Raw genomic sequence first — 27,065 nt, 5'->3', positions numbered from 1 at the left:
GGTTATGTTGCCTATAAATAAAAATAAATGGTGTTTTTACAAGAAGACAGATATCCTAGAGGGAAAATCTAAGTGTTCAATTGTTCATGATTTTCAACCAGTTCTCCTCAATTTGACTTAGATCTGTTTATCATTATTTTATTGTAAGTTTCTGGGGAGAAGAGAACATAGTTTGCCTTTGGCTTCCTATGAGGCGGAATCCAATTTAAGCTTATTAGAAAACAAGAACAAATGTTAAAAAAGAACAACTACAACTTTATTTGGAATGTTTCATCTCTACACACTGTGTAGGATTGTAAAATATTTATTTTACATGAGGATCCTCACAGCAACACCTGTTAAGTCACTGTCTGTTGGAAGCAGCTAGTTGTCTTCTTGGCCTGTTTTGTCTTCTTTCCATAATATATTGGCATAGCCTTTAAAATGTTAAGGGCAAAGGAACTTTAAGACAACTAGTTCAGAAGTCATAGTAGAGAAACAGTAGGACTGCTCGTTCTTCAAGTGTTCTGGTTTCATCAAGGCAAGATGACAGTGTTTTCAGATATGCCTGTGGCTTATAGGGTACCGTATTTATTTATAAAATAAATATGAAATCCCTTATATTTGTGAGAAATATCTCAATGCTTAGGATCATGAATTTGCTTTTTTTAATGTTATTCTCATAACTGTAAGGAGTATGGGGAAATTGGCAAATCAGGGGGCACTAAATAGGTATTAAAGCAAGGGAGCCAGTCATTGAGAATTACCCTCCCTTTTTCTTTTCATAACTGTGTTTTACTAGAGTTACTCGTACCTTCTGAGGGGCCTAGAGAGCTGTTTATTTTGTAGTTAACAGAGAAAAGGAACCTTGTTTGCAATTTTTGTTTAACACAATGAAAACATACTTGAAGTATCTTGTAGAACACTCCCATATTTTTTCTTTGGCGAACCATGTGTAATTAAATTTTTCTCAGAAATTATAAAAATGTTTATAAAATTATGCCTGTGTTTAGCTATAGTACATATTTTTGATCTATAGCTTGAAGACATTGTTCAATTTAAATTCATGTATTCAGAGAAGGGCTCTGTTACCCTCCACTATTGTAAAGAGATCTCTGGTAGAGGAGGCTCATAACAAGAACCTCCCCCTTTAGGGGTGATGTTTATACCTATAACATTGGGGTGCACATAAAAGAACAGAGTGATGTATTTTGTTTTTTTTGACAGCCGTTTTGCTATTCTCATGAGTTTTTTTTTTTTTTCAGCCTTGAAATTTGGGCTTAATTTTTCATGGCTTCATGAGTCCATTGCATAGTTAGACCATAATTTATATAAATATTTTCCCGATTTCAAGCATTTCAGTTGCTTATACTTTTCATGTTCCTAATAGTGTGATGACTAGACTAAATTTATATGTAAATATTTGTCATCACCTCTGATTATCTCCAAGAGTTACTATGCTAAAGGATATGAACTTCTTTAAGGTTCTGGGTGTGTTCTACCAAATTACTTTCTAGAAAAGTCACACTAATTTACACTTTTATAATTAGTGTTTTTATTAGTACAAACTCATCACATTTTTACCAATATTGTGTATAATATTAAAAAAATCTATATGGCTACCCATAGGGTCATAAAATTGTAAAGGGGAAAATCTTAAGAGTTTGTTTGGTCCAACATTTTACAGAAGATCACAGTGAAACCCAGATGGCTAATTAAAAATAGTAAGTCAAACTTAGGTTAGAATTTTAGTTTTCTAGACTTCTGGTTCAGCACTGTTTTTCCCAGAGAATACTACTTTTATTTATTGAATGGCTGTAACATGGCTAGGTGCTACACTGGGCACTTAGCCTCTAAAATTTTGTCTTTTTGTATTTGTAGAGATGGGGTCTTGCTCTTTTGCCCAGGCTGGTCTTGAACTCCTGGGCTCAAGTGATCCTTCCGTCTTGGCCTCCCAAAGTGCTGGGATTATAGGCATGGGCCACCATGTCCGGCCCTTCAAGAAAAATTTAATCTTCCCAGTAACCTAAATGTTGATTGGCTTGAAACTGTTTTACTATTTATAGAGAAGGGGACGTAAGGAAGAAATAAGGGCAGTCTTCAGAGGCTGAATGTGGAAAAAGTAGATAAACTTTTTCTCCCTGTTCAGTGGATAGATTAAGGAAAGTAGGTGGAATTCACAGGGAAGTATTTTGACTTAATATAAGGAAAAACTTTCCTAAGGAGTATAGTATTTTGCTATTCGCTAAAGAAAGAGGGTGAATTAACATTGCTCGATTTTGAAAGTATTTAAGTCTAGTCTATTTTTTTGTTAGAAATGTGGAAAATCGGGTCTATGTATTGAATAAGGAGGTGGGACTAGTTGACTAAAGATAATTTATTATAAAGTTCTTGGTATGTAGTTTAATGCTTAATAAAAACTTATTAATAGTAAATAAAAAGATACCATGAAGTCTGTGAAGCCAGCAACAGAATAGCAGAGATGCTGATAAATAGTGAACAGAAGTAAGCAAAGAAGAGTGGAGAGGAGGTAGAAACTAAAGCACTGACTCTGAAAGCTAAGGGGTCAGAGAGTTCTAGGATGTAGTCAATTTGTTGTAAAACATTAGACAGAGAAAAGAGTGTATTAGTCCGATTTCATGCTGCTAATAAAGACATACCCAAGACTGGGCAATTTATAAAAGAAAGAGGTTTATTGAACTTACAGTTCCACATGGCTGGGGACCTCACAATCATGGTGGAAGGTGAAAGGCACGTCTCAAGTGCGGGCAGACAAGAGAAGAGAGCTTGTGCAGGGAAACTCCCCTTTATAGAACCATCAGATCTCGTGAGAATTATTCACTATCACGAGAACAGCGCAGGAAAGACCCGTCCGCATGATTCATTCACCTTTCCCTGGATCCCTCCCATAACGTGGGAATTCAGGACGAGATTTGGGTTAAGGGCACAGCCAAGCCATATCAAAGGGTGTGAAAAAATACATGAAAATTACCCACATTTCCCTAATCAGAGATAAAAATTGTTAATGTTTTATTGATTCTTTTCAGATTTTAGAATGTGAATTTTAAAGTTATATATATATCTATAGATAAACAGTGTCATTAAACATACTGTTATGTCATCTGCTTTTGCCACCTAATAAACATATGAATATATTTCTATGAGCAAATATAGATATTTGTTATAATTTTTATTGCTGTAGAGATTTTGTTACATGGTTAAATATACATATTAATAGATATTTAGGTTGTTTTCCCATATTATAAACAATACTCACGTCTCTCTGTTTGTACTCCCATTGTTATGGTTGTTGAGGCCATCTTTGCCTACATGGTCATTTACTTTCTGTCTTCTGCTTTTCTTGCCCTGTTACAATCTGCTCTCCATAGTAGTTGATCTCACCCACTCAGCTATGGGGTTTTCTGTCATACTGCTTATAAGCATGGCTAGGTGTAGTGGAAATGGAATGTTAGTATTTTTGGCATTTTTAAGGTGGTGGGAAACTAGTAGAGCACCATCATTTCAGAGACAATTTAAGTTTGTTCTTTCTCCATTAAGGGACTCCCTCTTGCCCAGAAGTACAATTGTTGAACTTAAAGCAAATAGACATTATAAAATTTAATAAGATAAGAAATTTAACATATACTGGGTATAACTGGTCAGCTGTCAAGTATTAAAAAATTTGAGTTTCTATAATACCATGATCCTTGTGTTATTATTTTAGAGAAAAGGAAAGGACTTTGAGATTATATTCTCAATGGTTAGTTACTAGGACTATTATGGGTGATCCACGTGGCTATTATAAATGGAATGGTGATGTTACCTAGCCTTTTGCAAAGCCTTTTTCCTGTCTGACAAAGAGGCAGAGAAGAACCAGTAGTTAGGTAGGGAGAACAGATATATATATATATATATATATATATATATATATATATATATATATATAATGAATGACTGAACCTAGTCTGTTGACTCTTTGTAACATGGTTGAACTGAAATCTGTTAATTGTATCAGGCCTTGGATGTGCTTTAGAAAGAGTTATGGATAAATTTTTAATTAAAGCTTGACGGTAGATTGACTATAGTTGAAGAGAAGTGAAACAAGTATGTTTTAATTTAACTCTTTCGGTTGCAAACACTTTAGTGTAAGCAAAATGGGGAAATTTATTAGGAGCCTGCTAACTTATCTCACTGAATGTAGAAATAAACCTTTTGCACCTTGGTTTGTACATACTGGTTGAGCAAATCAAGGATAAAGTTGGCCCCACCTTGCTCAAGTGCTCACTTCTGGTCTAGCTGATTGTGGTCAAGAGTGTGGAGCCATCTAATGGATGTATCTGTGGTTTTTGGAGGCCCTTGGAGGGTGGGGTGAGCTGTAAATTATTAGAGAAAATGTGCTTGTAGTGAAGGGCACTGGCATCCTCAGAGATTTCTGCTACATGCTTGCTTTAAATAGCGGGTTACTTTTTACATTTAGTAATCAGAAACCTGTAAGAGTCATGTATTGCAAAATTTATAGTTTCATTTTAATATAAATATAATAATTAGAAGGTAAGGCTAAATCCTTTTGATTTTTACATATCATTAGATACTTTCATGTTTGAAATGGCAGCCACCTAAGGATAACACAGTGCTTGGGACGTAAGGCCTTTAGCAAATGTTTGTAGTTGAATGAGGGAGCAGTTGAGAGGACATAGGAGCCACTCATATGTGGCTTTGCATACCAAATTGATACAGTGAACACCCCCCCCATCCCCACCATGACCTAGTCTTCACGGTTGTCTTTTATTTAAAATTTTTTTTTTTTTTTTGAGAGGGAGTCTCTGTCGCCCAGGCTGGAGTGCAGTGGTGCAATCTCAGCTCACTGTAACCTCCGCCTCCCAGTTCAAGTGATTCTCCTGCCTCAACTGCCCAAGTAGCTGAGATTACAGGCACACTCCACCACGCCCGGCTAATTTTTGTGTGTTTGGTAGAGATGGGCTCTCAACATGTTGGCCAAGCTGGTCTTGAACTCCTGACCTCAAATGATCCGTTCATCTCGGCCTCCCAGAGTGCTGGGATTACAGGTGTGAGCCACTGCACCTGGCCTATTTTCAACTGTATTAAAAAAGTTTTTTTTAGAGACAAGTTGGAGTGCAGTGGTACAACCAAGGCTTACTGCAGCCTCCATTTCTTGGGCTCAAACGATCCTCCTACTACCTTAGTCTCCTGAGTAGCTGGGGCTACAGGCCTGCACCACCATGCCCAGCTTAATTTTTCTTTTTCTTTTTTTTTTTTTTGAGACAGAGTCTTGCTCTGTCTCCCAGGCTGGAGTACAGAGGCACAATTTCAGCTCACTGCACCCTCTGCCTCTGCCTCCGGCGTAGCTGGGACTACAGGAGCGCACCGCTACGCCCGGCTGTTTTGTAATTTTAGTAGAGATGGAGTTTCACCATGTTGACCAGGCTGGTCTAGAACTCCTGACCTGAAGTGATCCGCCTGCCTCCCCAGCTAATTATTTTTGGTAGAGATGGAGTCTCATTATGTTGCCCAGGCTGATCTTGAATTCCTGGGCTCAAGCAATCCTCCGCCTCAGCCTCCCAAAGTACTGGGATGACAGGTGTGTGCTACCGTGCCTGACCTCATGTTTGTCTCTTAGATTTTCATTTTTACTGGATTTCTTTTGTTTATAGGCCAAATTGAAAAGCTTTTTTTTGTGTGTGTGTGTGTGTGTGAGTCACTGAAGCAAACAAATTTATTGAGGCCCTTTTGAGGTACATTTTTGGAGCTCCTAATTATCTAAACATTATCATGAATGCTTAAAAAGACATTTAAAGCCAGATGTTTTGTGGAAACTTTTTAGAAAAATAAAATGTAACAAAGAATTTATGGTCTTAAATGAATGGTTAGATATCAGTAGATGGTTCACCTGCAATATATAGCTAGAACCTGACAACTTACTACCTCTGCAAATACCACCACAGTCCAAGCCTTCCACATCTCATCTGGAACTGCAGTAGCTTTCTAAGTGGTCTCCCTGCATTCACTTTCCCTGCTCTGCAGTGTGTTTTCCAAAGGACAGGCCTTAAGTTGGGTCACAAACTATTCTCAAAATTCTCCAGTGGATTCCCGTTCTATAATAAAGACTAAAATTATTCCTATCGCCTAGAAAGTCCTCCAGGATTTGGCCCCTACCTCTTTCACCCGAACTCTTCTGGCACACCTCCGCATTGTGCTGCAGCCACATTGAACTCCAGGCACGCGTCCGTCTCGGCTTTTCCATTTGTAGTTTTAATTGCCCAAATATTCTTGCCTGAGATATCTTCATTTCAGGCCTCCGTTAAAATGTTGTTTATCAAAGAGGCATTCCCTCACTACCTTATCTCAAAGAATACCCTTCATCACTCTTTAATTCTTTCACCCTGTTTTACTTTTTATTCATAGAACATTTAACTTGACAGTGTATATTTGTTTATTTGTATATCTGTTTCCTCTTCTAGACTTTAAGTTCCATGAGGGCAGAGATTTTGTCTTTTTTATTCACTGCTGTATCTTAAGTTCCCGGTACATAATGGGTGCTCAGTAAATATTTGTGTACTCTTGGTAGTAACTGGGGGATATAGTGTATTACAGGCCTGGCACTGGTAAATGTGGGGATGGTGGTTGAATTTAGGAGATAGGAGGAAAAAAAGTTATTAGCATCTCCAAGTTCTTGGATATTTATTTTGTTTTTGAGACAGGGTCTTTGTTGTTCAGACTGGAGTGCAGTGGTGCAATCACAGCTAACTGTAGCCTCAACCTCCTGGGTTTATATCCTCTTGCCTCAGCCTCCCTAGTAGCTGGGACTACAGGTGTGTACCACCATGCCTGGCTAATTTTTTGTTAATTTTTTTGTAGAGACGGAGTTTCATGATGTTGCCCAGGCTGGTCTCGAACTCCTGAGCGCAAATGATCCTCCTATCTTGGTCTCCCAAAGTGCTGGGATTACAAGCATGAGCCACCACGTCTAGCCTCTTGAATACTTTTTATAAAGCTGGTAGAAGTGTTTGCTTTGTATAACTGAATTGATGTTTTATAAAAAATACTTGGTTACATTTCATTTAAGATGAAGAAGATGACTTTATGTGTAAGAAGGCGGCCTCTAAATCAAAAGAGAATGGAAGATCTACAAATAGTCATCTTGGAACATCAAACATGAAAAAGAATGAAGAAAACACTAAGACCAAGAATAAGCCTTTATCACCAATAAAACTTACACCCACATCAGTACTTGATTATTTTGGAACTGGAAGTGTCCAAAGATCTAATAAGAAGATGGTGGCAAGCAAAAGAAAAGAGGTAAGTGTTCTACATATAAGCAAGTATGCTCAGGATTTATACCCATTCACTAATATTAATAACAGAGAAACTAGGATGTAGTAAATAGGCAACATGTTTTAATAATTAAAATAATTTTCCTATGATTATGGATAAAATGTATTGCCCTCATTTTAAAGGAGGAGGAAGTTAGAATGTTACATATTTAATTTTTTAATTCTTGAAAGCGGGAAAAGATCATTTAAGCCATAAGAAAAAATGGTAATTATTTGAATTTAAATTGAGTTCTCAGAATGCAAACTCATTTTACTATTGACCTCAACCAGTCAATATTAGCGATAAATTTGTTTCCAAATGAGATAACAAATAGATTCCTTATAAATAGAGCATACCTATGCTACACTTGTGACCTTCTCTACTTTGGCAGCTATTGGATTCATCTGTTTCTGGCCATTTAGGAAACAGACATACCAGATAAATTATGGTGAAAGTAGTTCCCTGAGTTAAAGAAAGCCTGCCCCATAGTGTGTGTTTGTTGATTCTATCACTTCCTCCATAGAACAATGTAATCATTCTCGCATATTGGTTTGCCAGTGTTCTGGGCTACTTGTCAAGCCAAGACATTAATCTACAGGATTGGGTTTTTTTATTTTTATTTTTATTTTTGGTATTTCTCTTGAACATATCAATAGAACTAAGTGAGACAGGTCTGTCTATAGGATATTTATTAGGGATTGGATATGGTCAGGGAGTAGCCATAAATTTGACTTTCTGGCTGGTGTACATTGCAGCTGTTACTGATACACTTATCTCTCATTGGTGTATTTAATCAGCAACAGTCAAGAAAAAGTTGCCTTATTTTTAACTGAAGGTTTATGCTGATTTTGCTTGATTTTCTTTGAAATATAGCTTTCACAAAATACAAATGAGTCTGCATTAAATGATGAAGCCATCGCCAAGCAATTACAGCTTGATGAAGATGCGGAGGTATTGGCATTTTGCTTAGAATCATTAGTAACTTGATATTGTGACTAGCTATTTAGTCCAGCCAGGTTTTGAATTGCGCCTCATTGGAAGTTACATGTAAAATAAGTTAAAATCTAATAAATGAAAATCTAAATTTCTATACAAGATAAATGATGAGACCAGGGGAGAATTATTTACTGAAAGATTTGTTTTTAGAGAAGATTGATCAAGTGCTGTCAGATGATTTTGAAGAAATGGCTAGCAGCAAATCCTGTAGGTCATGATAGGTCTTTGATACCTACAAAAAGGATGTTAATGACAAGGACTTTGGAATTTAGTTTCTTCCAAATGGGAAACCATTGGAGTTTTTATTTTTATTTTTGAGACAGAGTCTCACTTTGTTGCCCAGGCTGGAGTGCAGTGGCGTAATCTGGCTAATTGCAACCTCCACCTCCTGGGAATCAAGTGATTCTCCTGCCTCACCTGCCCCAGTAACTGAGACTACGGGCGCCCACCACTACGCCTGGCTAATTTATGTATTTTTAGTAGAGACGGGGTTTCACCATGTTGGCCAGGCTGGTCTTGACCTTGGCCTCCCAAATTGTTGGGATTACAGGTGTGAGCCACCACACCCAGCCCCATTGGAGTTTTGAATAGAAAAGTGACATGACTTGATGGATCTTAAAAGAAAATTACTTTGGCTTCGATGATGTTAATAGTTCATGGTGGGGGCAAGATCAAAAGCAGATCAGTTTGCAGACTGAATGGTAGGTGAGAGATGTCAGCTTGTAATAGGAAGAGACAGTGAGAAGTGGGCATAATCTGAATGTGCCTTGAAAGGTACAAGTTGTTTTTGACAGATTGGATGTAAGGTGTGAGGGAAGAAGATTCACAGATGAGGCTGGGTGTGGTGGCTCATGCCTGTAATCCCAGCACTTTGGGAGGCCGAGGTGGGAGGATCACTTGAGTCTGGGAGTTTGAGACCAGTCTGGGTAACATAGGGAAATCCCATCTCTACCAAAAATACAAAAATCAACTGGGCATGGTGGTGCACACCTGTGGTCCCAGATACTTGGGAGGCAGAGGTGGGAGGATTGCTTGAGCCTGGGAGGTTCAGGCTGCAATGAGCTGTGATTGTGCCACTGCACTCCAGCCTGGGTGACAGAGCAATACCTTGTCTCTCGGAAAATAATATTCAGTTATGGCCTTAACCACTGGGTGAATGGTGATACGATTTACTAAGGCTGGAACACAGGAAGCAGAACAGGTTTGGTACAGAGAAATCTTTTGGACAAGTTAAGTTCGAGATGTCTAATAGACTTCCAAATGGAAAGGCAGAGTAGGTGGTTGGGTAGAAGAGTCAGGAACTCAGGGGAGAAGTCTAAACTGAAGATGGACATTTGGAAATCATTACCAGTTGAGTAATATTTAAACCTGTGTAACTGGGTGAGGTCATGGGGAGATAATGCAAATAGAAAAGAAAAAAGGTCTCAGGATTGAGCCCTGGGCCACTGTTAACATTTAGAGGTCAGGAAAAGGAGGGTGATCCAGCAAAGGAGAGGAGAGAGTGGCTAGTGAAGTAGGAACATCAGGAGAGGTTGATATCTTACAGAAGCCAAAGAAAGTATTTCAGGGAGGAGCGCTCATCTCTGTCAGAGGTTCCAGGCTTAGCTGCTGGCTGTTTGAACTCCCTTCTTCTTGCTTAGCTTAAGTGTCACTTTCCCAGACTACCTCAACTATATTAGAAACCCCTCCGATATACTCTGTCACACTCTGTCATAGCTACTATTATCATTTATTATACTTGCTATTTAATTAGAATAGCAAGTATAGGCTCTAAGGTCCCCTCACCAGGACTGTTTATGTCTCTCACTCAACCATTGTTACATCAGTGCTTATCTTAGTGTCTGGCATACAAATGGGCTCTTGATAAGTATTGTGAGAGAACAATATTGTGATTGTTCATATTTTATTACTTTGGCAGTTTAGTTTGTGTTTTCAAAATGTTTTTCTATCTTATTTGATCACACTGAATTACATAAACTACAAGCAAGTATCCACATGACTCAAGGCAGCACAAGTAGCCTAGGTCAAACTAGGAAGTAATTTTTAGGAACCTGATTTCTCCTTATCTGATCCAAATACTAGAGGGTTACCTAATCCTTTCCAAACCAGGTGTGGTACTTTGTATCACAATCCCCTATTTTTCCATTTTTGTCACATTCTTTCAGAATCTTGTTTGGGTAATTTATTAATCTGATTAAGGACTTTTAGGTGTTAGTGACTGAAGATGTCTTTACTAATTATCCCTGTAAGAATTTTTCCTCACTTTTTTTTTCTCTTCACTTTTGAAAGATTGAGTGGATTTTGAAGTCCTTTTCTTTGTTTGAATAATGTACGGTGTTTTTTATTGAATATCACGTAAGGCCATTTTACCAGGGGGCATACAGCCATTTGGTTTATAATGAGAAAGATACTCCACTGCTATATATTCTCTTTTGGAAGAGCTCCATTTTGCTGAATGTGAAAGTATTTTGAAATAACTGAGATAACTAGAATGTCCCTGTGTTACATTAGCGTGTTAGTAGAACTCCTGACATGATGACTTAAATTTTCAAAAGTGAGAACAGATGCATTTGAATTAGTAATTGAAAATAGCAGTTTGATAGTAAAAGTGATTTTACATTTGTATATAGCTTACTATATGTGCCAAAAAAATACTGTATAATTTTTTTAAATTCTTAGATTCCCTATTTTTGTGCTCCCCTGATGATTGTGTTTTCCTATTAGGTTGAGATTCCTTTCAGAGGTCTTTTTAGACAATAAGTAGAAATAAGAAAGCTGTGTTGCATAAGAACCATTAAGAGAAAAGTAAGACCTCATGTTTTATAAGTAAGAAATATGACTTTAAAAATATGCTCACTTTATCTGTCATCCCTGCAAAACCACAACTGTATGTTCCAAAATCTGATTCAGCTTAGTGAAACAAACCTGTGATACTTCACTGTTAATGTTGAGTGGGAAAATGTCATAATTATTTTCTGGAAAATGTTTTTCTAGTTTCTTCTAAATATATGAATCAGACATTTAAAACTTTTATTTACGAAAAGAAAAAGAGCAACTCAACTCACTTTGCTGACACATTTTACAGCTGGAGAGGCAGTTGCATGAAGATGAAGAGTTTGCCAGAACATTAGCCATGTTGGATGAAGAACCCAAGACCAAAAAGGTGGCATAATGTTGGGCTGTTTGCAAACAGTACAGATCAGTGTTCATACTTGCATGTTCTAGGCTCTAGCCAAAACATGAATAACTTTTCCAGAAAGAAGTTAAATTATTTTGATTTATAAAAATGTTTTTGGGGAAGCTCATTGAGAAACTTATTCTTCCTAAAAGAAGGGTGATGGCGTCAAAACAAACCAGAACCTTTGATCACAAAACAAAGAATTATGTCTTTTCCTTATTCTTTTTTTATTTTATATTTTATTTTATTTTAATTTAATTTATTTTATTTATTTTAGAGACAGGGTCTCTGCTGAAGTGCAGTGGCATGATCTGGGCTCAGAGCAGCCTTTGCCTTCTGAGCTCAAGTGATCCTCCTGCCTCAGCCTTCTGAGTAGCTGAGACTAGAGGCGTGTGCCACCACACCTATCTAATTTTTGTATATTTTTGTAGAGAGGGGGTTTTGTTATGTTGGCCAGGCTGGTCTTGAACTCCGGAGTTCAAGCGATTCTCCTGCCTCAGCCTCTCAAAGTGCTAGGGTTATAGATGTGAGCTACCGTGCCTGGCCTTTTAGTTCTTTTTTTTTTTTTTTTGAGACAAGGTCTCACTCTGTTGCCCAGGCTGGATTACACTGGCACGTTCATAGCACACTGAAGCCTCGAACTCATGGGCTCAAGCGATCCTCCCACCTCAGCCTCCCAAAGTGTTGGGATTAGAAGCATGAGCTTCTGTGCCCAGTTTACCTTTTCCTTACTCCTTTATCATAGGAGTTCTTATGTACTTGTTTAGAAAATAATGCTCATAAAAATTCTTTTGGAACACAAGTTTAATAACTTCAATATTAATCACTGTCTTTTCAGGAAGCACAGTTTTGTCAGTTCTAATTAGTTTAAGATCTATATTATGAGAGTCTCATATAATAATGAGTATATTTTGAGGAATCTTTTTCTTTCTTTTTTTTTTTTTTTGCGAGGTCTCACTTTGTCACTCACGCTGGAGTGCAGTGGTGCTATCTCAGCTCACTGCAACCTTGACTTCTTGGGCTCGATTGATCCCTTCACCACAGCCCCCCAAGTAGCTGGGACTACAGGTGTGTGTTACTACACCCAGCTAATAATTTTGTGTTTTTTGTAGAGATAGGGTTTTGCCATGTTGCCCAAGCTGTTTTCGAACTCCTAAGCTCAAGTGATCTGCCTGCCTCAGCCTTATTTTGGGGAATCTTTAAAACATCAAGACTTTATTTATTTTTATTTTTTTATTTATCTCCTGGAGATTAGCTTTATTTCTGATGAATCACATTCTGTTAATATAATTGTCAATATCAATATGTGACTACTTCAAAAGATTTTACTTCTTTTCTTTAAAGCAGAGAGTTGTAAACCTAGATACATCAGGAGCGAAGACTAAACAGACAGGTATTAAGACAGTAGGGAGTGGTAGAGACTTTGTCATTTGAAAAGTCTTACTTCATCTAAAGACACTCAAATTATAATTACTTTAAAAGACTGTATCACACACCTCAATTTGTGAACTTTTTATAAAATGGAGTTTTGAAGGAGCAGTGGAAAGAATGGATATATTTTTTTCTCTTTTGAGAAAGTGCTCTCATTTTCCTTTTCTTTTGTTAATTTTTATTTTAGTCTTTTAAATTTAGATTTTAGTTTTTAACTGCTTGATACTAACAATTTGAGAGTTGAGATAAAGGAGAAATAAGGCTTCTACTTCCAGATTTACAGGTTGGGATGAAGAGGGATAGTTTTTATAGATGTATTTTTATACCCTTTCATCTGCTTCCTCATTTGTAACATGAAGTAATAAAACATGCCTCATTTGCCTTGGAAATTTTGTGGATGAATGAATGACAGTTTATTGTAGTGTCCTGCTAGTTGAAAGGTGACCCTTAAACTTAAAATTTTAATGGATTTTAACAGCAGATTTTATGGTAATAGTTTTTCTATTATTTGTCACATTTGACACTTTTAAAATTTGTTTAGGCTCGAAAGGACACAGAAGAGGCAGAAACGTTTTCATCTGTCCAAGCCAATTTAAGTAAAGCAGAAAAACATAAATATCCTCATAAAGGTAATACTAGCAGAAAAAAGTAAGATGGAGCACTTGTCTTCATGGAAGTAAATTCATGATAATCTTGTTTAAGTATTCTATTCAGTAATTATGTATTGTTAGGTAGACATTATTTCATAGGACTATTAGAGCATATTGAACTTAGAAACTTCAAAAGCTCTTTGGATGCTAGCTGGTACAGAATGCCCATCTGCTCTATGATTACTGTGAGAATTGTATTAAAACTCCTGGCTTCTTGTTAATTTCCAAGTATAGTGCAATATGTGGATTTCAATATATAAAGATGAAGAACCTAGATGTTTTGAGCTTTTCATGTCAGAGGTAGTCTCAAGAGTTGACTCATAGTTGGCCAGGTCATCTTCAGCTCTCTTGCTTATTGCCTGTAGGTTTTATTCTTCAGTGGTTCCGATAGCAAATCATCTGCTAGTCTAGATGATCTTAGTCCTATAAGTAAATGTATTTATAGATTTACTATAAACAGATGGTCTTGACACTTTAGGACTTTGGGCCTTCAGGGTATATTCTGTGCTAAGATTACTCAGTTGAAAAATGAAAGAAAAGTTGATATAGGTTATCATTTTCCAAAAACAACAATCATAATCTTTTCTTTCTTCCTAATAAAAACAGAACAATTTTCAGATGAAAGAAAGAGCTACAGTCCTAGGAAGCAAAGTAAATATGAAAGTTCAAAAGAATCTCAGCAACATTCCAAGTCATCAACTGACAAAATAGGAGAAGTCTCTTCTCCCAAGGCCAGTTCTAAGCTGGCAATTATGAAAAGAAAAGAAGGGAGCTCTTATAAAGAAATAGAGCCTGTGGTCTCAAAAAGAAAAGAAAATGCTATTAAATTGAAAGGAGAGATAAAAACTCCTAAGAAAACGAAAAGTTCTCCAGCTAAAAAAGAGGTAAGAACTTTTTTTTTCTTTTCTGAGATGGAGTTTTGCTCTTATTGCTGAGGTTAGAGTGCAGTGGCGCAATCTTAGCTCACCGCAACCTCCGCCTCCCGGGTTCAAGCAGCTCACCTGCCTCAGCCTCCCAAGTAGCTGGGATTACAGGCATGTGCCACCACGCCCGGCTAATTTTGTATTTTTAGTAGAGATGGGGTTTCTCCATGTTGGTCAGGCTGGTCTTGAACTCCCGACCTCAGGTGATCTGCCCACCTTGTCCTCCCAAAGTGCTGGGATTACAGGCGTGAGCCACTGCACCTGGCCTTGGTAGGAACTTTCTAGGGAGTACAGTATTCCCCCTTATCCATGGTTTTGCCTTCTGAAGTTTTAGTTACTTGTGGTTAATCATGGTCTGAAAGTATTAAATGGAAAATTCCAGGAATGAACAATTGATAAGGTTTAAATTGGGTACTCTTCTGAGTAACGTGATGAAATCTCTCTGGCCAGCCTGCTTTATCTCACCCAGGATGTGAATCATCTCTTTGTCCAGCATATCCATGCTGGATACACTACCCACCCATTAGTCACTTGGTAGCCGGCTTGGTTATTAGATAGAAAAAACAGTACATGTAAGTATATATAGAGTTTGGTACTGTCTGTGGTTTCAGGCACCTACTGGGGGGTCTTGGAACATACCCTCCTCGGATAAAGGGGGACTGCTGTATATATTTTGGGGCTATGTGTTAGTCTGGGTTTGTTTTAAAGTTTTATTTCTAACGATCATAAGTATAGTATTTTTAAGATATCTTATTTAGAAGCTGTTGTAGGATATGGAGTATTAATATAGCTAAGTAAGCCCGTATTTATTGTTACTGTGTGTCAGATACTGTGCGAATACTTTACGTGTGGTAGCTCATATAATTTTCACAGCAACCCTGTGAGATATTTATTTTTATTATTCAACTTTTAAAGACGAGGAAATAGGCTGAAAGAGTTTAACTATCCTAAGATCATCCACCTGGTAAGTGGCAGGGCCAGCCCTGAACTCAGGTCCTCTGAAGCAGTGTAGCACAGTGGCTCCACACACAGGCTCTGGAGCCAGTTTCAGGCTCTGGGCCTCTGAGCAGGTTTGCTCACTTCCCCTGTCTGTGCTTTGGTGCTGTTTGTAAAATAGGAATAATAATAATAGTACCTAATGACTTCATATGTAAAAGCACTTAGAGCAGTGCCTGGGACCTAATAAGTGCCATCTTAGCTATTAGTATTAAAATGATTGTTATTTGGCTTAGTCCTGAATTTACTCTTTTTTATTCTTGTGTAACAGTGTTGAGATACTGAAATTATTTTTAAAGGAAAAAATGGTGAGATAATGAATATCTTTGAAAAATTTTGCTAGGAAATATATTTGAGAAGCGAACGGTCTCTGAATCTCCAATTTGGAACTACTTTAGATTCATAATGAGAAACCACTATTCATTCATGCCTCTTAGGCACTTAGGATTAAAAGTAGAATATCACCTATTTTAACTGGTCATCACCATTATATTTTAGTGCAGAACAGTGAAATGGTGATGATTTCAGAATGCTTTTGTTTGTGGACAATGCTTATAAATACGCTTAAAGGAGCAATTAACTTTTTGGTCTCAGATTTTTTCTGCACTAAATGCTTATCTGGTAGATGAATGGTTTTCTTCAGGCACACTAAAACATGTTCCATTTACAGAGGCGGTCTGTTTTTATGAAGAAAGAGGAAATCTTTAAATGATACTCTTCACTGTACTTTTTAAAGTTAGAATAGAAATAACTCAAAACTTAGCAGTTTTGGTTGGAAACGTCAAATAAAGTCTATTTAATACATTTAGTTGGTCTTGGTCAAATAAATCTGACTTCATAAAGTGGGTGTCCTTCAAAGTTATTGTATAAGCTGTTTATCATTCAGAATTCTTTTCATAGAATGAGTGTCGTAAATTAATCGTTTTTCCATGTTGGTATGCACTGGACTCTCTTGTGAAACTTGTTAAAAATATGGAGTTTCCTAGGGAATGTGGTGTGGGCAGCTGTATTTTAATAAGCTCCTCATATGATATGAACACACACTAACATTTGAGAACCATTGTTAGAAAGTAGGGTTAGATTCTAGGACCAGCCTGTTAATGGCTTATTGACCTCTTAGCCAAACCACCTGAACTATTTTATTGGTTAAGCCATCTCTTTTTTTTTTTTTTTTGAGATGGAGTCTCGCTCCGTCACCCAGGCTGGAGTGCAGTGGCGCGATCTCAGCTCACTGCAAGCTCTGCCTCCCAGGTTCACGCCATTCTCCTGCCTTAGCCTCCCGAGCAGCTGGGACTACAGGCGACTGCCACCATGCCCGGCTAATTTTTTGTATTTTTTTAGTAGAGACGGGGTTTCACCGTGTTAGCCAGGATGGTCTCGATCTCCTGACCTCGTGATCCACCCACCTCGGCCTCCCAAAGTGCTGGGACCACAGGCATGAGCCACTGCAGCCGGCCGCCACTTCTTTGTATAGAAGTTATTATTTTGTCTACTCTCAAAAGGATTTGGGATTGCTTACAAGTTAAAAATAATGTAAAATAGGAAGTGGAAAAATAACAAACACCTGTTAGTGGTTCTTAAATGAGAACTCTCTAGGATATTTTTCCCCCACATAAACACATGCTAGCCATACCCCATATCTCCGAAAGAGAAACTTGGAGGTGGATCTAGGGATGCATAGTTTGAAAAGTTTCCCCAGGATTTTCTGAGATATACCTACGGTAAATCCCCTGAGAGAAGTAGAATGGGAGAGATGAAATAGCATAGACAACGTGTCTTCTCTTTGGAGTAAAGCTTGTCCCTTCTTTGAGCTGACTGTTTAGATTCTCCTACTGGAATGCTTATGTCCTTAGGGATGCAGGCTGGTGCTTTAGGAGCATGGAAGGTCATAGGATTAACACAGAATATCTTCTCAGGTGATCAGGTTTACTTGGGGGAAAAATGTATTTTCCTGTTAAACATGGATATATGGATATATCATGGAATAGAATTTAAAATTCAGGTGAATTTCTAAAGTAAAACACTTTTTGCATTTCTTTGCTTGGAGCTGGCAACTTGGCTTATTCCCATAATCTGCCCTGAGGTGTGTGGCTTTAGAGAGTGGAAAGTTTAGAGAAGCGCAGATGCAGGGATGTTCGTAAGTCAGTTGTCTGTAAGTTAGGAAGTACTTGTATAGCTAAAACTGTTAATTTCACGGCCAGACACAGAAGTGACATAATAAAAATAATGTTTATTTCTAGATATGTATTTTAAATTTTGCGTGAATTTTGTATGACTTTGTTCATTTTCCTTTCCCTTTTCCCAAAGTCTATAAGTCCTGAAGATTCTGAAAAGAAACGCACTAATTATCAAGCTTATCGAAGCTACTTAAATCGAGAAGGTCCCAAGGCTCTGGGCTCCAAAGAAATACCAAAGGTAAGAGTACTGAGAGGGCACGCCATTCTGTGAGGGCCTCTGCCGTGTGGGTCCGTGTATGTATTCACTATGATTATAGCAGCAGAGGATTAATAATTAAAAATTAGCAACAGAAAAGCTTCATTACCATCTTAAAGAATTAGAGATGTTTATTCACGTTATGAATCACTGCTTGATACTTAGAAAAGTTTCCCTTTAAATAACAAGTTGCCCTAGAAAGGCTGGGCTTTGAGACTATACCAGTGACGAAACTGATGTTTTTGCTTGCATGGCACTTATAGCCTAAAGAAAGAGACATTAAATAAATAATTTAATTATAATTGGGATATGTGCTATGAGGGAAAAATCTAAGATGCCCTTAGGTAGTATAACAGAGGAACCTGGTCCCTGGTGGGGCATGTAGAATGTGACATTTAAATGGAGACTTGAAGAATGAAAGGGATTCAACAGGTGTGAGGGGGTTGTGATGGTGTGGTGGTCTGGGCAGAGGGGCCAGAATGTATGATGTTCCTGCAGGAGGAAGGTTCTTGCATGGTATATTTGAGAAACTGAAAGAAAAATTATGGTTGGAGCATAGTGACCAAGGGATGAGAATGGCCAAAGAGGTTAATAGGGTCATATCTTGCAGGGCCTAATGTTTAAGACTTTTGTCTAAGAGAAGGAATTTTTATTTTGTGTTTTTGAAACGGAGTTTTTGCTCCTGTTGCCCAGGCTGGAGTGCAGTGGCGCAATCTCGGCTCACTGCAACCTCCGCCTCTCGGGTTCAAGCGATTCTCCTACCTCAGCCTCTGGAGTTGCTGGGATTACAGGCGTGCGCCACCATGTTTGGCTAATTTTGTATTTTTAGTAGAGATGGGGTTTCTCCATGTTGGTCAGGCTGGTCTCGAACTCTCGAGCTCAGGTGATCTGCCTGCCTTGGCCTTCCAAAGTGCTGGGATTACAGGCGTGAGCCACTGGGCCTGGCCGAGAAGGAATTTTAAAGTGGAGGGATAACATGACCAGATTTGAATTTCTGAAAGATCGCTCTGGCTGCTGATGTACCAAGTGCCGTGGATGGGGCAGAAATAGATACACAGAGATCATCAGGAGAGATGGTGAGAAGTGATAGGGACTTGTCTGGGGGAGCAGTGAAAATGTCGAAAAGTGGAGAGGTTTCACTGGAAGAGGCAAAATCTATGGGACTTGGTGATAATTGAAGTGGAAAGTGAGAAGAAAGAGTATTGGGGATGATCTCCTTGTTATTGGCATGAGCAGCTTGGTGGATGCTGATGCAATTGGTGGCAGGGCTGGTTTGGGGAGATGATAATGAGTTTGTTGTTGGCCACACTGTGCGTTAGGGTTATGTGAGATGTCCACTTGGAGATGCTGAGTAGACAAGCAGATACGTGGGACTGGAGCTTAGAACAGAAGTCAGAACTAGATGGACAAACTTGGGCATTCTTGGCATGAAGGGATTAATAGCATCTGGTAAACTAGTACAGAACAAGAAGAGAAGAGGACCTTGGCCCCTGCTTCTTTGTGAGGTAGAAGATGGTGGAAACCAAAAGGAAACTGAGAAGCAGCAGCTACAAATATGGGAGAGAAGTTTGATAAGCATGGGATCACAGAAGCAAAGGGAAGAGAGAGTATTTTAAAAATGATTGAGTAGTTAAGTCTGTCATGCTGTTAAGATTCCAGGTAAGGGAAGACCGGAAATTGTTGCATTTAGTAATGTGAATTAATGATCCTTAGTGGCCTTAGCAAGAGCTGAGGACAGTGGAGGCAGAGCCTGATGGAAGTGGGTGGAAGAGTGAGTGTGAGGAGACAAAATGGAGACAGCAAAAGTAGATATTTTTGATAAGTTTGGCTGTGAAGGAGAAAGAAGTGGGAGGACTTCTAGCTAGAAGGACTAGAAGGGGAAATGACTTCTAGCTAGAATGGAAAGTGGAATTTAGGGGAAGATGTAAGTATTTTTATGGTAGGAGACATTTAAAGCGTGCATTTTGCTAATGGGATAGGTCCTACCAGAAAGGGAGAGATGGAAGTTATACCAGCAGGAGAAGAAGAATCAATTGTAGCATGAGATTTCTGAGAAGGCAGGAGGGGAGGGGATACATATACAATATATGTATAAATTTAATTTTCAGTTTGCTTGGTATATATAAGTACATATAGAGCTTAATAGCTCCCCTAATAAAGAGAGGGAGGGATGGTGTAGCAGGGACTGGGGTGGGGAGCGGGAAGGTCGGCCTTAAGGGGCTAATGGATTTTATGGAAGCCTGCAGGAAGATGCCAGTCTTGCCTCCTGTACATGGGTAGTTCTGCTTGAGACGACTTCAGGCAAAGTGGTCCCCTGAGGGGACAGCCAGGTTTCAGTGAAGGCAAGGCTATGGAGGGAATGTTGGAGAAGAGGTTGAGGATATTGGGGGTGGTTGGCTGCTCCTGGAGTAAGAGCTTAGACAAGTTCTAGAATAGAAGAGTTTGATAGGGAGGCTAGAAGTGCTAAGATTGGATAAGTAAAAAGATAATCAGAGCCATAGTGGGTGATAATTTGGGAGATAATAGATATTTGGGATATGGGATATAGGGGCTTGCATGTGCAATTTTTCCAGGGTTGTTTTGAGTTTGTTCAGAAGTAGTTAAGTTCCTGTAGTGTTACAGTAGATCATTTCAATCCAAGAGCCTATAAAGGCTTCAAGGGACCCTGAGATGTCAGTCAAACCTTTTCTTTCCAAGCACATTCATAGCTGTTTCTTTTTGTCTTCCGAGAAAGATTCTTCACCTGAATAGTGAAGGATTGAACTTACATGGAAGCAGTCTTTGAATTTTGGTTGGCTGCTTCTTTTCAAGCCCATTTTAAGTTTGTTAATCTCAATTCTTTATTAAAAGAGTAATAAGTAACTTGGAATGTCATGTATAATTTTTATTTCATTTTGTTTGTTTGTATAGTTTTATTGAACCATTGCAAAAATATATAACTTGACATAGTTCCAATTAAGATTTAATGTCTTTTCCATCCAGCTCTCTTTGGCAAGTATCTCTTATATTATACATTATGAGAGTTATCTTTCCAATCCAGAGATAATACGATCTTGCCTTTAAGTTACTAGAAGGTTGCTAGATTTACTATCCTAGAGTAATGAGCAGAGAGGAGGGCACGAGTCACACTTGCTTAGCTTTTTAGAATAAAAACTTTCCCTTTTTAACAATAGCAAGAGTTGCCTTTTTTTTTCCTTTTTTCCCCTGAAACAGTAAAGATTTTTTATTAAGCATTATAAGTTGCATTCAGTAGCCTTCACATATGCCACACCACAATCCATTGGCAGACCATCAAACCCATTAGCAGTTTGTTCTTGTACAATCCATGCATTCGGGCAAAACTCCCTTCAACTTACAGTTAAGATCCTACTTAGCTCTTGCGGGCAGGGATTGGGGAATTAGACCTCATTTCTGACCACTAATGTGATGAAAAGCATCAGAAGTATAGAAAATGATAAGAAGTGATTCTGATTTTGAAGTACATTGTTTGGAAACATTAACAGAAACATCAAAATGATAGGAGTATACCTGCTTCTATTAAATTCTTGTTGGGAAAGTTCTTAAGAACAAGCAGTTTCCTGAATAGCAAGAGTTTCTACAGATGGATTGCATTTGGTTGTTTTATTTATAGTTATGCAAGTTAACTAGTAGTTTAGATATGAAGAGGGCATAATGGAAAATAGTATGAATGGGTAATTTTAATAGCTTTGCTAACAGTGTTGGATGTATGTTTTTCACTGCTTGTTTTGTAAGTTTATTAAATGTTAGCCATATCAAAATTTCTTAGGATCTAATTTCAGGTGGTGCTTATTTGCTGTAAATTTCCAGCAAACTTTCCATGCCAAGGTTATTTATGATGTGAAATGAGAAAAATCAACTTCCTGCAGTTTTGATGCCAAATGTTTCTTTGGAAAGCTACCATGTAATTTCCTCTCTGCTTGAACATTTTGGCTTTTAGGGAGCTGAAAATTGCTTGGAAGGCCTTATATTTGTAATCACAGGCGTGCTGGAGTCTATTGAACGAGATGAAGCCAAGTCTCTAATTGAACGTTATGGGGGAAAAGTAACAGGAAATGTCAGCAAGAAAACAAATTATCTTGTCATGGGTCGTGATAGTGGACAGTCCAAGAGTGATAAGGTGGGTACTGCTGTGTTCTCAACACCATGACACCTCCTGCCTACCTTGGCACACTCTCGATGTGATTTGCCCTTTACTAAGAGTTAAATGAAGGAAAGAAATAGAAAAGTAATTTCTTGCCTACATTATTTCTTCTTCACAGAAGTGTTATTGGCTCTGACACCAGGATTTTGGTTTTCCAGTGGAAGGCATAGTTCCTGTTTACTTGACTTTTTTTTAGTGTATTTAAGTTTAAGTCTTTTTATATTTTTGAAGATAGAAACAAATGTAGTTTTCTTTTTCTTCCAGTCCGAAGTATTCCTATATATGTCACTGTATACACCATCTTAGGTTTTTTTTAAATTGGTGCTTTTAGAAAAAGAATCAGCGGCCTGTTGGGTAGGATTGTGTTTAGCTCCAAACAGCAGAATACCTGATTAACTGTGGCTTAAACAGCTGTTAATTTTTCTCACAAGAATTCTGGAGGTATTGCTGGGATAGTTCAGCATCTCAATGATGTGGTTCCTCCATCTGTCTTTACTGTGTCAGCTTTTGTCCTCATGCATGTTGCCTTGTGGTTGCAAGGTAGCTGCAGCTGTAGGTATTTAAATTCTTATTCAAGGCAGGAAAAGGGAACAGTGGCAACTACGTCATAAGGCTGTGACTGGCCTGACGAGAGTTTTCCCAGAAACACCTCTTATAGAATTTCACATAAGGCTCATTGGCCAGAGCTGTCACCTGGCCACTCAGAGCTGTATGGGAGGTTGGGAAGAACCAAGACGTTTCTGGTTGCCTTGGACCAGTCATCATTCATCACTTGAAGAAGGACACATTGGAGTTCCATCAGCAGGGAAGAAGGTGGGGGAAATGTCTGCCATATGTATTAAATATGGGAGGAGGTATGAAGAGCTGGTCTTAGGCCCTAGTGGCCATTGCCCCTTCCTAGGGGAGGAAAGGTAAAGCAGTCCACAAAAGTAGTAATGGACCACTTCCCATGCCAACCTGCTACTCTTAGGGAATGTATCTGTTATTTTCTTTTTTTTCAATGTTACTTTTTCAATGAATGTGCTATTTTTTGTTTTTCTTTTTTAATTCCAGTGTTATCTTAATTTACGAATGTGGTTTTTCACCTACTAATAGGCCCTAGAATTTTTTTTTTTTTTTTTTAACAGTAAGGAATGGTAGGATGCAGGATGCAGTTTTGATGATTTCCATTTTTAATCAACAGGCCGCAGCCTTGGGGACAAAAATTATTGATGAAGATGGCCTGTTGAATCTGATTCGAACTATGCCAGGCAAGAAATCCAAGTACGAAATAGCAGTTGAAACTGAGGTTCGTATAAAACGAATGTGATTTATTTAAGTTGGTGTATATTAACTTTTTAATTTCATAGACATATATCTTGGGTGGATACAGGCTTGTTGGCTGAAAGATTAACATCCCTGTCTACCACAAATGAACCACCTTAGTTCCTTTTGAGCTGGAGGACTCTGCTTCAAGATGTCTACTTTGTTGTTTTTCCTTATCTTTGTCAGGAAATATGAGTAGAGAAAGGACAGTATATTGCATATAACATATCTACTTATCAAACTTTCCTTATTTTCCATATTACTATTATTATTACTATTTTTTAATTTTTTGAGACAGAGTCTAGCTCTGTCCCTCAGGTCGGAGTGCAGTGGTGTGATCTTGGCTCACTGCAACTTCTGCCTCCTGGGTTCAAGTGATTCTCCTGCCTCAGCCTCCTGAGTAGCGGGGACTACAAATACCTGACACCACACCTGCTAATTTTTATATTTTTAATAGAGACGGAGTTTCACCATGTTGGCCAGGCTGGCCTTGAACTCCTGACCTCAAGTGATTCACCCACTTCAGCCTCCCAAAGTGCTGGGATTATAGGTGTGAGCCACTGCGCCCGGCCATATTCTCACGTTGACTTTATGCAAAGTTATTGTTTAAGAGTTCCTTAAAGGATATTTTAATAGGTATCAGCATGATAAATTTGTTTTCAATTAGAACTGTATTAGGACTTTTTAAATTGTGCAGACACCTAGCCTGTATTAGCTTTTGCAGAAGGAAAAATGTTGGCTCACATAACTAAACTATGGGCAGGGAGGATCTGGTCTAGGAACTACTGGGTCCACAGACTACAAAGCTGTGAGGACCCCTTCAGTTTCTGTCTCTCTGTTTCTACTAGTTAGCCTCATTCATTCCCACTGTAGACCATCCTTTTTTACACACAGGACACAGGATTGCCAGCATTCCAAGATTTTAATGTCCCCAGCTCTGTCACCCAAATGGCAAGATGGTCCATCCAGGTTATTCCAGTTAGAGAAATCTAGGGAATGATTTCGATTACATAACCATAGCATAGTTATAAAAACCAGGAAATTAACATTGATGCTGTATTGTTAACTAATCTGTACATATTTTTCGAACCTTACATTTTCCCCTGTAGTTCTTCTGTTCCAGGGTCCCACACTGCATTTAGTTGTGTCTTCTTAGTCTTCTCCCGTCGATGACATTTCTTCAGTCTTTGCTTATCTTCTTACAACCTTGGCACTTTTAATGAGTGCTGGTCAGTTTTGTGGAATGTCTGTCAGTTTGGATCTGTGATGTTTTCTCATGATTAGATTGAGGTTATGCCTTTTTTCTAAGAACACCATAGACGTGATCTTGTGGCCTCAGTGCATCCTATCATAGATACAGGATGTCAATAACGTCTTATTATTAGTGAGGATAACCTTGATTATTTGGTTAAGATGATTCAGCATCCCACTGAAACTAGTGCTGGGTTTCTTCACTAGTAAAGTGACTACTTTTTCCTTTGTAATCGATAACTATCTTGGCAGGAGAGGGAGGTACTTATGCTTATATCCTGTTTGTCCTTAAACATTCATCCACTAATTTTAGCATCCACTGCTAAAGAGGCACGAATTTTTTAAAAACTGAGATATTGCATACTATAAAATCCACCCTTATAAAGTATACAAATCAGTGGTTTTTAGTATATTAACAAGAGTATACAACCATTAGCACTGTGTAATTCCAGAACATTTTCATCACCCCGAAAAGAAACCCTGTACCTATCAGCAGCCACTCATTCTCTCCACCCCATGGCACTCACTGCTCTGCTCTGTCTCTGTGGATTTTCCTATTCTGGACCTTTCATGTGTGTATGGAGACATTAGAATATGTGTGGCCTTTTGTGTCTGGCTTCTTGACTTAGCATAGTGGTTTCAAGGTTGACCTGGGTTGTAGCATGTATCAGTGCTTCACTCCTTGTTAGGGGTAAATAATATTTCATTGTGTGGACACATCGTATTTTGTTTGTTTTTCAGTTGATGGACATTTGGATTGTTTCCATCTTTTAGCTGTAATATGGTTATGAACATTTGTGTACAAGTTTTTGTCGAGGCATTAACTTTTAATTAGGAAACTTTGAAACAAAAATCTCAACACTGTACCTTGTTTTTTTCAAACTAAAATTGGAGTACTTATTACTTTTAAAAATCAACATGTTCTCACTTTTAGAAATTGCATTTGGTGGTTTCTGGTGTGTTTGTTAATTTTTATAGTTTAGAAGGTGGTGATTTCCACAAACAGGAAAGTCTGTTGTGAAAAGACCAGCCCAGGTTGAGCAGCCCACTTGGATATCTCTGATTGCTCTCTGTAGTACGTTTAGCAGGATAGAAATTCTGTATGTTTCATCAGGTTTCTTTTTTCCTCATTTTTCTACTTCTTAAGATGAAGAAACAGTCCAAACTGGAGAGAACACCCCAAAAAAATGTCCAAGGAAAAAGAAAAATTAGTCCATCTAAAAAGGAATCAGAATCTAAAAAGAGCAAGCCGACTTCCAAAAGGGACAGTTTGGCAAAGACAATAAAAAAGGAAACAGATGTGTTTTGGAGAAGCCTGGATTTCAAAGAGCAGGTGGCCGAGGAGACAAGTGGTGATAGCAAGGCTAGGAATTTGGCTGATGACAGCAGTGAAAACAAAGTGGAAAATTTGCTCTGGGTGGATAAATATAAGCCAACCTCACTCAAGACCATAATTGGACAGCAAGGTGACCAGAGCTGTGCCAACAAACTCCTACGCTGGCTCCGAAACTGGCAAAAGAGTTCTTCCGAAGATAAAAAACACGGTGATTTTACAACCTCACCCATTTTTGTGTGTGTGTATATCAACATGTGATTGCTCAGTGGCACATATATGAGAAAATCTAACAGTTCATTCATTTGTCAGCAAGCATTTATTAAGAGCTTGATCTGAACCCAGGTGCAGTACTAGACCCTGCTGGTGGTGGTGTGAACAAAACAGTCCCTCTCAGGAGCTCACAGGCAGTGGGGGAGGCATATCTGAACCAGCCATTAAAATATATTTGCCAAGTACTGCTAGAGGGGTAAGTCCAGGGTGCTGTGAGGATGAAGATGTGTGGTCAGGGTCAAGGTGTGTGCTCCCATCCCGGAGGAAGGGATGGCTAAGCTAAGACTTGGAAACAAAGTAGGAGTTAGCTAGGAGAAGGGAGGGAGGGATGAGTGTTGGGTGGGAAAGAGTATGTGTCCCAAGGTCTGAAGCCATGTGACAGCAAGACCCCTGAGTGGCAAGGGCGCTAGGAGGAAAGCTGTGAATAAATAACGGAGGCATGCGTGCAGGGCAGTCAGCCTAAACTCCCAGTAGCAAGCATGATTTGCTGTGGCAGGCCTGATAGGCCTGTGCTTCTGTAGTTTCTGTCCTTGTTTATGATGTATTTGTCATGGAGAGTGAAAAGCTCCAATATGTATTTAATGTCCAAAGTATTTTCTTAACTGAGCTTTGAGATCACAAATGTTTTAGTAGTGTTTTCAACATAGACCAGTGATGACTAGATTGCCAATCATCATTGCCAATGATGCCTGTTTATTCATAAAAATAATATATTGTAATGATACAGGACTAAATTTAAGTTAAATCACTTTTTTCATTCTAAAACTTCATAAAATCGCCCTTAAAAAGAGGAGACAGGCATTTCATGTGCCTGGAGAAGACT

General features: G+C 38.5%; 1 protein-coding gene across 10 annotated transcripts in view; it reads left to right on the top strand.

Annotated features, from left to right (window-relative positions):
* RFC1 (replication factor C subunit 1) overlaps window positions 1-27,065 on the top strand; it is a 77,321-nt gene that overhangs the window by 31,615 nt on the left and 18,641 nt on the right. For 2 of the 10 annotated variants that reach the window (XM_063723804.1, XM_063723803.1), the window contains exons 5-13: window positions 7,064-7,296; window positions 8,185-8,262; window positions 11,393-11,470; window positions 13,458-13,545; window positions 14,173-14,450; window positions 17,793-17,900; window positions 21,877-22,056; window positions 23,264-23,368; window positions 25,784-26,180. In XM_063723804.1, coding sequence (XP_063579874.1) covers window positions 7,064-7,296; window positions 8,185-8,262; window positions 11,393-11,470; window positions 13,458-13,545; window positions 14,173-14,450; window positions 17,793-17,900; window positions 21,877-22,056; window positions 23,264-23,368; window positions 25,784-26,180 — 1,545 coding nt within the window. Of the gene's footprint in view, window positions 1-7,063; window positions 7,297-8,184; window positions 8,263-11,392; window positions 11,471-13,457; window positions 13,546-14,163; window positions 14,451-17,792; window positions 17,901-21,876; window positions 22,057-23,263; window positions 23,369-25,783; window positions 26,181-27,065 lie in introns of all 10 variants that reach the window. The other 8 variants (XM_024246122.3, XM_024246121.3, XM_063723807.1 and 5 more) reach the window with 5 other exon arrangements.

The sequence above is a fragment of the Pongo abelii genome, chromosome 3 (assembly GCF_028885655.2).
Source record: "Pongo abelii isolate AG06213 chromosome 3, NHGRI_mPonAbe1-v2.0_pri, whole genome shotgun sequence".
In the NCBI taxonomy this organism is placed as follows: Eukaryota; Metazoa; Chordata; class Mammalia; order Primates; family Hominidae; genus Pongo; species Pongo abelii.
Note: the sequence above shows the minus strand (reverse complement) of the source record. Positions and strands in the feature narration are given on the sequence as shown.